At 32.1% G+C, this 12,359-nt stretch overlaps 1 protein-coding gene across 5 annotated transcripts in view; it reads right to left on the reverse strand.

Annotated features, from left to right (window-relative positions):
* Positions 1–209: 209 nt before the first annotated feature.
* Positions 210–12,359, reverse strand: part of INTS13 (integrator complex subunit 13) — a 28,186-nt gene continuing 16,036 nt past the window's right edge. For 2 of the 5 annotated variants that reach the window (XM_079139365.1, XM_079139366.1), the window contains exons 9-17: positions 11,243–11,332; positions 10,956–11,063; positions 9,590–9,768; positions 8,297–8,467; positions 7,865–8,019; positions 7,295–7,525; positions 5,685–5,824; positions 1,292–1,427; positions 210–565 (exon numbers count right to left, since the gene is read on the reverse strand). In XM_079139365.1, the coding sequence (XP_078995491.1) occupies positions 526–565; positions 1,292–1,427; positions 5,685–5,824; positions 7,295–7,525; positions 7,865–8,019; positions 8,297–8,467; positions 9,590–9,768; positions 10,956–11,063; positions 11,243–11,332 (1,250 nt within the window). In that variant the 3' untranslated portion in view covers positions 210–525. The remainder of the gene's footprint in view (positions 566–1,291; positions 1,428–5,684; positions 5,825–7,294; positions 7,526–7,864; positions 8,020–8,296; positions 8,468–9,589; positions 9,769–10,955; positions 11,064–11,242; positions 11,333–12,359) is intronic. The other 3 variants (XM_079139367.1, XM_079139368.1, XM_079139369.1) reach the window with 2 other exon arrangements.

The following is a 12,359-nucleotide window of genomic DNA, read 5'->3' on the forward strand; positions in this document are numbered from 1 at the left end:
ACCAAAATACACACACATAAATGCACAGCAACACAAAGGCAAAATAATTCAAAATAAACATTCTTCCTTAGAAAAGCACCCAATATATGATGCAGAATAACAGTAAAGTTTTATATTAAATATTTCAAATCTTACCTACACTCTAAAAACTCCTAAGTGTTATCAGTCATTAAATGAATAATATCTTGTCTTAAAATAACACTCCAATATTTTGCATTTCAGATATTTTAATAGTTTTATTTGGCAAAGAGAAGCCTAAGAATTTTTTTAAAAACATTTCCAGAGGGAACACCTTTTACGGTAAAATAAACTTGTGTGAGTTGGAAGGACAAATCTCAAATGTATATTTTTGACATATGTGCCAATTTTACAATTAGTACAAAAAAGATAGTTGTTGAAATATTTAAAAATGTAAAAACCAGTCCAGACAACATAGCTATACAATCTTGCTGTAAAAGTACTTATATCAAATTCTTGTCCAAAATATTTTTGCAATATACTAAATTTAGTTCTTCAAGTCTCTCCTCACTGACGGCTAGCTTTTCCATTTTCTGCTGACTCCATCCTAAAGAAAAGAGAAGGGACAAAAATGAATTGTCAAACTAAAACATTAACTTTCCATATTTTTTCCACTTAATTATCTACCTTATAGATGGAAACTAAAATCTAATATATTCATAGAACAGAATGAGCAGTTTAGGAAAGGATTAAAGTTAAGGATCTTCTAGTTAGTCCAACTTACTTATCTTGCAGATAGCTAAAAACTGAGCCTGCAGAGATTAAGAGACTTTCCCAAGTTTGAATTTCAAAGGCCACCAGATATTTCCTATCACTCTAAGCAAAAATATGGGGAAAAAAAATCTCTACCATTCAGTCAAGGATTCATTTCCTTTTCCATTAACAATTCCTTTACCAATACATTTTAAGAGAATTTCTTCTTAAAAAATTGATTAAAATAATCCATATTTTTAATACTGTATTATTATCAGATTGGAAAATACCTTCCCCTTGTTATTTTATGCAGACTCAGTACTGCATACTATGTTTTCTTTATAGTTTCCCCCTCTCTGTGATGCTCACCAAGCACTGAAAAAAATAATGCTGTACTTTCAGGGTCATAAGCAATGTGAGAATGAGTACCAAGAATCAAACAATTTAATTTTTTTATTCCTTATAGGTAACATGTATCAATTCATCATAGTAGTGAAAAATTGCTGAACACAACAAACAGTGTTTAATAAGGCTATATAGGCAATTAACAAAACGAATTTCTAAAATAAATAACACAAACCCATTTTCCTCCTTAAGATGTTGATACAACTCAGCTCTGTTATTGACAGAGTTCAAACGTCCAGCAAATTCCTGATGTTTTCTGGAATTGGCAGTGTTGATTCTATTACTCCACAAGGATAATAAGGACACTGGCCCTGGTATTGTATTAGAAAAGACAGAAAAAAGGTAAGAAAATGTTATTTAATACTTCATAATTTACAAATTTAATAAACTTGCCTATAATTCTATAGTTCATTTTAGACAATTAAGGCAAGAGCACCTTTATCATGTTCTAAAATTTATGTTTCAGAGTCCCCAAGAGTACTAGCTAGTTCAGTGATTGCTGGAAGAACTCAAATGTCTAAAGGTGGATTTATTAGTCATGACTAAGAATTATTACAGCAACAGAGTAAGGATATATAGCCAGATCAATAAGGAGGAAAAACGAATTAAGCACAAATTAGAGGAATCCATTTCCAGATCCATGCTTTCTGCCTCCAGAGAAAAATTTAACCACATGTGTGTAACATTTCTCCCAGTAAAGCCTGTTTGAGACCAGAGTTCAGGGTTTTACTAGGGGCTGATTATGTAAGCATTCTCTGCCTAGCCACAACCACCAAAATGCTAGACTTCCAGAAGGAAAGTTTGTTAAGTTCAAATGTAAGGAAAAATTACTTCATCATCTAGGGATGTTTCAAAAGCCAAGTCAAGGGCCAGACTTACAAGCAAGCTTTTCTAATAATCATAGCCTCAGATCTGCTGTGTTAACTCTTTCCTGCATAATGTAAGACAAAAGAACTACAATGGCCAAAACAATTCTGAAAAAGAAAAAATAATGTAGAGGACTTTTTACAATATGACGTCAAAACTTAGGTTGTAGTAATTATGACAGCGCTGATTGGTGAAAGGTGACACAGGACCAACAGAATATAAGAGAATACGGAAACAGATCCCACATAGAGAGTCAATTAATTTCTGATAAATACACAAAGGCAACTCAATGAAGGACAGTCTTTTTAACAAACACTAGTGGAACAATTAAAACCCTACACGCACATACACACACACACACACACACACACAAAAAAAGGAATACTGAAGCCAGGTGTGATGGCACACAACTGTGATCCCAGTTGCTTGGGAGACTTGAGGTAGGAAGATTCCAAATTTGAGGACAGTTTGAGCTGTTTAGTGAGACTATGTCTCAATATAATAAACAAAAAGGGGTAGAGTGGTAGAACACGACTGGGGTTCGATTCCCAGTACCACAAAAGGAGAGGAAAAAAAGAAAGTCTGAGTGTATAGCTCAGTAAGAGTACTTGGCTAGCATGTATGAGGCCCTGAGTTCAACTCCTGGTACTACAAAAAAAAAAAAAAAAATCAAAAAGAATACTGATCCACATTTTGCACCTTACACAAAAATAACTCAAAATGAATCATGGCTTAAATGTAAAATGTAAATTACAGAACTCCTATAAGTTAGATTTTTTTACATGTAACACCAAAAGCATCATAAAAACAAAAATTGGTAATATTAAGACTTCAATAAATTAGAAACTAATGTTTTGCAAAATTCATCATTAACAGGACAAGTCAGACACGGGGAGAAAATATTTGCAAGTCACATATCCAACAAAGGAATGAATAAAGAACTCTCGAAATTCAACCATAAGAAAACAACTAACCAAATTTAAAAATGGACAATTTGAAAGGACCTTTCACCAAAATAAACATACAGATGGCAAATAAGCAAATGAAAAGAGGCTCGTCATCATTAGTCACATAAGAATGTAAACTAAAACAATAATGAATTACCCACTACATACTTATTAGAACATCTAAAACAACAATAAATAACCCTAACAAGAATAGCAAGTGCTGACAAGGATGCAGAATAACCAGAATTCTACAATGCTGATGGAGGCACAACTACTTCTGAAAAACAATGTGGCAGTTCCTTATAAAGTTAGTTACATACTTTAAAAATAAATGGACTAAAAAGAGCAAACTAGTGATATAAACACAAAACACAGATGAATCTCAAATGCATTATGCCATGTGAAAGAAGCAAATGTCAAAAGGCAGAATAGTATTCGATTCATTTATAAAACATTCTGAAAAAGATACAGTCACACATCAGTGGTTACCAGGGACTGAGGACAGTCATTGACAGTGTGTGCTGACTACAAAGGGGCAGTGCAGGAGAATCTAGGGGTGGACTCTTCTACAAGCAGATTCAATGTCTAAACTCACAGAATCTCAGACCAGAGAGTCACTGCATATAAATTTTTAAAAAGTTAATTAAAAAATAAAATTATTTTATTTTTCTTATTACTAAATTAATACATATTCATTAGCATTTAGAATACAATAAAACATATAAAGGAGCAAATAAAAATCATCCATAATACCACTAATCTAACAACTAAGTATTTTGGACTTAAATTCAATGTCAATCAACAAAATGACATTGTTTTTTCTGTTACTGAATCATACAAAGAAAGCTGAATACATTTGCACCCAATCTAGAGGGCACATTTTGGAACAGTACAATCTTAAGAGCAACGTATAGAGCAGGCACAAAACTGGGGAGGACAAGGAAGTAATTTTCCAAAGCAGATGAAACAGTTTTGATAAAAAAAACCCATATAAGTGGCTGATCAAAAGAGACATACGATTTAGGTGGTAAAACAGAGTATCAGTCTAAATGGAAAGTTTCATGGGCAAACAGATTTGCAATCAAATTGCTTCTTATATGGTCCACTCTACAATGTTTCCAGGGTAAAAAGCATCATTTAATTTCCAATTAACTTAATGACAGCTGATAATTCATCTAAGTGACAAACTAGTATATAGGTGAATGAAAACTTTTTAAACAAAACTGAAATCACAGTATAGATGGATTTACAGCCTACTTTGGACCCCCTAAACTTATTACATATTCATTCATTTACTCATTCATTTAACACATAACTCAGGATAAGTGGGCCTGTGTTGGTTGATAATATAAAAGTAAATTAAAAACAATCCTGCTCTGAAAATATTTCAGTCTAGCAGGAGTGGGATGTTAAGAAGCAATGTCAAGGGGCTGGGGTTGTAGCTCTGCAGTGGAGTGCTTGCCTCATATGGGTGGGGCACCGGGTTCAATCCTCAGCACCACATAAAAATAAATAAATTAAATAAAGGTATTGTGTTCATCTACAACGAAAAATATTTTAAAAAGAAGAAGAAGAAGAAGAAGAAGCAATGTCAATACAGTACTCTTAAGTGCTATCAGAGCAGCAATTCTAGAACGCAATGAAAACACACAGAAGCAGCACCTGACTTAATTGTGAAAGGAAGTTAGGGAATTCTTTCTTAAAAAAAGGAGTCATTTAAGTTGAAGCCTGAATGATTAAGAGGGAAGAGTAGGACTGTGTGACAATAATTATTCTTGGGCATACTTTTATGTAGTCATTTTTACTAATATGAGTTTTGGCTATTTCTGATCTGTCAGTATGAATAATGCTTTTTTAGAGTACTATTTTCCAACCTGTACTGTTAAGAGTAAACCTAAATTTCTCATTCTAATCAACAATGGCATATTTGGGCACATAAGAAGTAAGACAATTCATCAATAGACATTTATTTAAGTCCTATTGTTTTCAACATACTCTGGCAAATGTCTGAAAGGCAAATATGGCCAGATCACCTTAAGGGTAACCTCAAATTCTGATTTCAAGGGAGTGAGTAAACCAAAGAACATAACACATAACATAAAATATATATACTATGACTCAAGTATATATAAGGCAAACAAGCTTACCTTCTACCTAGGCTGAGCTGCGAGTTATGGTAATATGGTCAGCCCTGAAGTCTTTATGGCCTTAGAAGAGGCACAGTAGCAAGATATCAGCCTGATGATGGCATACCACTTTCCATATATCCTAAAAGGACTCAACCTAGTTTACCCTCAAAATCACTAAGACCTAGAATGATTTCAGGAGCTCTCAATTCCAAATCATACTTTTAATGCCTACATGAGGAAATTAAACTTCTCAGCCTATAAGTAAGAGAGAATTTAGGGAAAAGAGTCTGTCTTCAGTAATCTAGTACTTAGGATAGTATCAGGATACTTAGAATTTCAAGTTTATAGATTCAGAATTTAATACAGCACAGACTTCATAGTAAAATTGCTAACTTTCCAAAGCTTCACATTAATGGAGAAAAAAAACAGGACTTTTTTTTTTTTTTTTTTTAAATGACTGACAAATATATTTACTACCTATATCTTTCAAAGCTATAAACAGAGAATCTCCTGAACAAAATCCAGCAATAGTTAGGAGTTCTTCCCCAAAGACACAACAAAATTAAATGTCACTGTACAAAATTAAATTAGAAAAATTTTTACAGTTACCATGGTTATACCTTACCTTTTGATTTTTCCACTTGTGGAGTTTCATCCATTTCAATAAGGGGCTTTTTGTTTGGAGGTTCTGGGGAATCAGGTGAATCTTTTATAATCTCAGCTTCAGCCAACTCTTCTTTTCCACGTTCTAAGATTCCTTTCAATCTTTTAGAGGGACAAAAAATGAAATATAGTTAAATCTTAAAAAGTCTACAAATATTTCAATAATTAAACCATCTTTGCATATCATTCTTTATAAAAGATAGCTGATCTCACAAAATAAACCCAGAGGCTAATCAGAAACTTCAATCTAAAACCAGGGAAGAAAACAAACACAAATCCCTTTCCTTCATAATAAAAATGCAATAATTCAGGAATTGGCTGTAAAACAGGAAAAACTAGAGGAAAACTTAAGAAGATAACATTAAAAAGGTGATAAATAATGGTATCTTCAGAGGATACCTCATAATTTTAAAGATGTGGACAAAATTCTACTCCAAATTATAATTAAGATTAAGACGTTTACTATCACTTGTTCTATAAGCTATGTACTATGGAAATGAAGTTTTCACAGTTAGGAACTTAACTCTAAGCTTTTATTGAGTTTCATCAAGGAACAAAAACTCTTTTTCAAAATATACAGAGGTATACTTGAAGGTCAGTTGGAATGGAATAAGTTCTTTTTTTCTCTTCACATAGTGAGCCAATTTTGTTTCAAAAGCTCAGTAGCCCTAAGGAAAAGTCTAAAGTCAAAGAGAATAAAACTGTTCTATCTATTTATGGATGAAATGATATGATTTCCAGAATTAGCTTCAAAATATTCCTATGAGGGTGGTGGTGAGGGTAGTGGATGTGAATATATATATATATATGAACTAAGATTTGCCATAAATTAATAATTGTTGAAGGTAGATCATGATTATTTATTTTGTTCTACTGTTGTTTATGTTTGAAATTTTCCATAATAAAAAGGTTTTGTTTTTAAGGAACTTTCTAATTATAATGTCATTATAACATTTATCTAGTTGATTGCCTGATTTTATGTCAATGTAATAGAAGATGTAGCCAGCTGATATTTTAACTTATAGATTATTATTATGTTTTTTCATATTTAACCTTGACATCACTATATAAATCACAAACTAAGGGAAAGGAGCATACTATTAAAGAATGTTTTCAAATAAGAACTGTATGCTCTTCTATGCTCCTAAGGATATCCTGTGTCTAATTTTATAAGCACTTCCCACTTTCATCACTGACTTGCTTGCCTGACTTTACCATAATATTGCATGTTCTTCCAGGGCAGAGATCTTGTGCCAAATACCTGGCACATCACAGGAGTTAAATATTTTGAAACTGAAGAATAAAATTGTTTTTGAAATTCTTAACACATAAAGCATGTACTGATAACAAAAATGTGTTATGATTCTCAGAAGCTAATTAGGAAAAATTACACTATATTTGCCAACAGTAAACACATACATTTTTAAATCCAAGAAAGATCTTCTGGAGTTAAGAATGATAAAATTAGTTATAAAATGAATAAACACATATTAAATGAAATTTGAAAGTGCTATACACAGAATGTGATATAACAAAAGGTATCCTGGGGCTTTATTAATGCTAAGAAATCACCTCTCTGAATCTTGCCATGGTTTCTCCTGTTCATAATCTTTCACTGCTTTCTCTGATTTGTCCTCTTTGTCCTCCCTCTTTCTTCCTCGTTTTTTTCGTTCTTCTTCTTCTGGGGGCTTGCTCCTACATGCCATCAGACATTCCAAAACTCTTTGATGTTTCTCCGAGTTGTTGATATGGGCTCTGACCAGGGTTTCTAATTCATTCCACATGATACGGTATTGTTCGTCTCTGTGGGAAAGATTTAAAACAACATTCTCAGAAATGCTCTTTAAATATTTATTTATCATTAAGTAATACTGAAGTATTACTTGCTACTGATAAAGTAAAAGGAAATAAATATGGATTTTTTTTCCCCTCATACCCAGTAGCCAGTGGTGGAATTCTAAGTTACATAGATAAGACATAAGTTATATCTATGTCTGCTATTCTATACCACATCTTCCTCATTATGTACATGTGTATATATACACACCCTCAAATATAATTTATATGTAGAATAAGTTATCTTAAGAAACATTGTGTGTCAAGTAAATGTGATACATAAGCAAAATAAGGAAAAAAAACTACCTTTTAGGGCCCTTTCCTCTTGTACCAACTGTGGAAATAGGTAGAGGATCATTTTTTCTTTCCATATCAACTAAGTTGTATATTGTTTTTTGACAGTTTAACACATCTTCTTCTGTCAAAGATTCTTTCACAATAACACTGGCTAATGGAACTACCTGTTAGATTATTTTTTAAAAGAAAAAAGAAAATCTGTCTTGAAAAACAAATATCAAAGCATCTAGGCGAACTTGATTTTAAAACTGACTTTAAAGATTACCATGGTGAGAGAATCCATAACTACTACTTAAATTCTCAATTACTAATTCTTTAACTGGAATGAACTCATATTGCATTCTTTGCTCGAGAAAAGGTATAAATTACAAGTTTTCTAATTTGTTTCTACAAAGAATATATAACTAATCTAGAAGAAAAGTGAAACTATTTCACACTTACCGCTTGCATGTTGAAAATGGTGGTTTGTGAAATAATCATAGGCCAGTAACGGGTGTGTTTTTCTAACTGATCTTTTGCTCGTTCCAAAGGGATCTCAAGACTTCCATCGATTTTATATCTGGGGTCTAGAAAAGGAGTTAATCTGTTTTCCCTCATAAATTCACCAAAATCCTAATGATAACCAAATAAGATAAAATTAGAAACTATTTCTACTGTTTCAGTATGGATTACACGTAATAGTTTCTTTCCCTGATGTCTTCTCTCCTGTGATTTGCAACAAAACATTTTCTCTAACAGCTGTCCCCCAACCTCACTACTTTTTTCAAACTTGAAACCTATCAGCCTTCATACAAGGGAAATAAAGAAAGCCTCAACATAACTGCATTCATGCTATTTTTCCCTCTTTAAAAAACCAGGAACATTCATTTTATTTCACTCCTATAATTTAACTCTTTTCTATTATATAAAAGAATGAGTTAATTACGTTAGAAGACCAATTTGCTTCCTTAAAAACAACCTTTACATAACATCACAATGTTAACAGTGGATACTGTTAAATGATGAAATTATAGGTAATTTACATATTTTGCTTTTGCTTTTTAGATATCTGCATGCTCTATATTTTCCACAATGAATACTGATGAGCTTTCTCTTTATGACAAAAAAAAAAAAAAAAAAGAAAGAAAAGAAAGGCCTAGTCAAAAACAATTACTTAAAGTATATAACACTGGTTTATAAAGTATATTGCACACGTACATCACAATTAATGTTTACAACCACCTCAAAAAGCAGACAGCCATGAAATATCAAATATGAAAATGGGAGAGGAAGAATGAAAGAATCAGAATCAAAATGACAGGAATTCTAGCAAAAATACAATTTCTTTGTGTGTTCCTCCCAATAATATAAATAATTAATGTTATTTCAAGTGGTAGCAATACAAATACTCAAAGATTTATTTACCATTTAAATTACTAGAAATTATATTTCATGTAAATTATTAGTTTAGATGAATTTTCCTTCTCTGTAATTCCAACGTGTTAGTACGATCCAAATACTTCCAAGTACAATCCAGATACTCCTCACTGAATACATGATATGAAAGACTACATAGTGATAAGCAGATCTTTTGATCAAGTATTGAAGAAAGCTCATCTATTTAAAATAACAAATCAACTTCTTCCAAACTCTTTATTTCACAGATCTCAGCATATTGCAGGAACTCAGCATATTTCAGGAATAACTACTTGCTAATTGATGATAGACTCAACATAAAATTTATTAAAGTCTTACTGTAATCCGGTAGTCTGTAACTCTCCCTCCACATCCTTCGCTAATTGAAGGTGGATCCTCTAGAATGGATCGAGAACTGCTGAGGACATGCAAAAAAATCTCTCCTCCATGGCTACTAAGCATATGACTAATGACTTTGGAACCCGACTTTCGTGGTTGTTCCAACAAAACAGAACGACCTGTCAAAAGCAAGAACCCTATCAGTAACACAATTCAAATAGATTTATTCATTCCCTTGAGATTTATGTCGAGATTTTTAAATTTTATTTACTGATTCCCATATTTTAACCAGCACTGCTAATTTAGTATATCTACATTTCAGTAACTAAAAATCTGAATTCTAGCCTTAGTTTATTCTCAGATACTACAAACTTACACAGAAATTTGCAATTTTCCAAAACAAGTATAATGGTTTCTGGTACAACCAATTTCAAGTTCACATACAACTTTTCCACTGGACATTTAAAGAGAAAACTAAGACAACTGCTAGATAATCCTCAGATTATTAATTCTACAAAATATTTGGGGAGAAGACCCAAGATCAATTCACCTTTTATAATACCTCCTATCAGTTCTATTATCATAACTACTTGCTACTTCTTATGTCCAAACATTGTTACATCTGGACTTTACACTGTGATAATTAAAGTTGTGCTTAACATAACAATAAGATTAACCTTATGGTAAAGACAGATTGACTTTTTAGATCAATGGTTCCAAAAATCTAGCTGATCATATGAAGAGCTTTTAAAATCTAGATTTAGAAGATAGAATCTGATAATTTAGACTTATAAAATTTTTTTCATATAAGGAAACCACAAATATAAGGTCATAAGTAAGAGTCATATGATATAATATTAAAATATAGTATTTATATATAAAGTATTTCAAAAGAAATAAGTCCATGTATACTTTGTAATTTAAAATTCAGTGGGCTAGGGCTGGGGATGTAGTACAGTGCTAGAGTAGAGTGCTCACCTAGCGTTTGTGAGGCCCTGGGTTCAACCCCAGCTGGGAAAAAAAAAAAAAAAAAAAATCAAAGGGCCAACCTATAATGGTCTATATTATTCTAGATTCTGAAAAAGAAAAGAAAGTTAAGACACTAGAGGCCAAACTTTTTAAAATAAGAATGCTTAAAAATATGTTAAATAAAACTCACTTAGATACAATAGTCTGAAAGACAAAATCATTTTATTTTTTAAACCTTAGTGAAACTGTGAAACGCTATTTCCAATTTATAAATTTAGAACAGTTTTGGCAAACATATGGTTAGACTATATTGAAACAAACAGCTTTCCAGAACTTTTATTACTAATGATTTCACTTATAATAATCTCAGTCAAAACCATTAAAGGATGAGAGTTACCATTTAGAAGAAAATTAGTAAGGCAGGAAGAAGGTCTACTATTTACGTCTACAGGTGAAATTCGATAAGCTCCAGTACAATAGTGTAACTCTGAAATAGAAGAAAACACTGATTTGAAAGAATATAAAGAAATATTCATTTCCACAATTAAAAGAAAAAAACTTGCTTTTTGAGTCCCTAAACCAATGAAAAACAAAAATTCAAGAAGAAATTAACCAATCTTTGTATAACACTTGAGCAACCTTTTTATTTGTTCTTTTCTCTTTCAATTATTTTTAAATACCTACCTATGTTATTTGTCCTTGGTGTGCACCACTTTAAAGTTATCGTTTCTTTAAACGGGCCTTCTCTACTGCTGCCACCTAAGTGGGTATCACCTTTAAAAATTTGTCAAGAAACATTAACATTACTAAATAAATCACAAACTTTAAATTGTTTGAACAAGATTTTAAAATGAGTTTAAGCTTTGCAAGATACATGCTTCTGGAAAAACATCTTTTTTATCAAGTCCCCCAGAAAAATGCCAAGTATGGATATTACCTACAATTAAAAGTAATATGCAATTTCTCTCCAATTTTTCTTTAATCATTTCAGGTCACTACACTGAAAGTTAATGGCACAAATTTCAAGCATCTACAATAATTCCTCCTTACCCACATCATCATACGATAAAATAATACAGTTAAACACTCAAAGGCTTAAGGAACCTAAAATGCACAACTAATTATACCAAATCCTTCTAAGTTTATTAAAGACAAACTCAGTCAAGGGATCTACAAAGTAAATAGGTAAGAAGAAATAACAGTGAGCATTTCTGGCCTTAATGGAGTCTGTATTAATGTGCAGTAACATCTCTAACAGATGTAAATCAAATAATGAAAAACCGTAAAACTACAAAGTTGATAAAACTTTGAAGAGGATGCATTTTCATTATTAGTGCCTGTAACAGAGGTCTGACCTATTCTAAAACACAGCTGAGAGGTTCCTTGAGAAGTAAAGACTGGTATGAGTTCTAAAAGGATAGGTAGAAATTAACTAAAGAAATGGAGGGAAAAGTATTCAGGCAAAGAGAACAGCAAATGACACAATTCTGTGGCTGGAGAGAGCATGAAGTTTATCAGGGATGCACAGAAGAAATAGAGAGGAGTATGTTTTGAGATAAGAATAGAAAGAAGGAAAGACCAGACAATGCAGAGCTTTGTAGGATATTGAAATAGTTCTGTCCCAAGGGCAACAGAAAAGCATTGGAGGGTTTTAAGCTAATGGGAACATGATCAGAATTTGCATTCTGAAAAATGATCTCACTGGAGGGTGAAAATATATACAGATGGATCATTTAGGAGACTTCTATGAGATGCTGGACAAGAAAACAATAGGCTTCATTAGGGAGATGGTAATGGTTGC

This window comes from Sciurus vulgaris (genome assembly GCF_902686455.1).
Source record: "Sciurus vulgaris genome assembly, chromosome: 5".
NCBI lineage: Eukaryota > Metazoa > Chordata > Mammalia > Rodentia > Sciuridae > Sciurus > Sciurus vulgaris.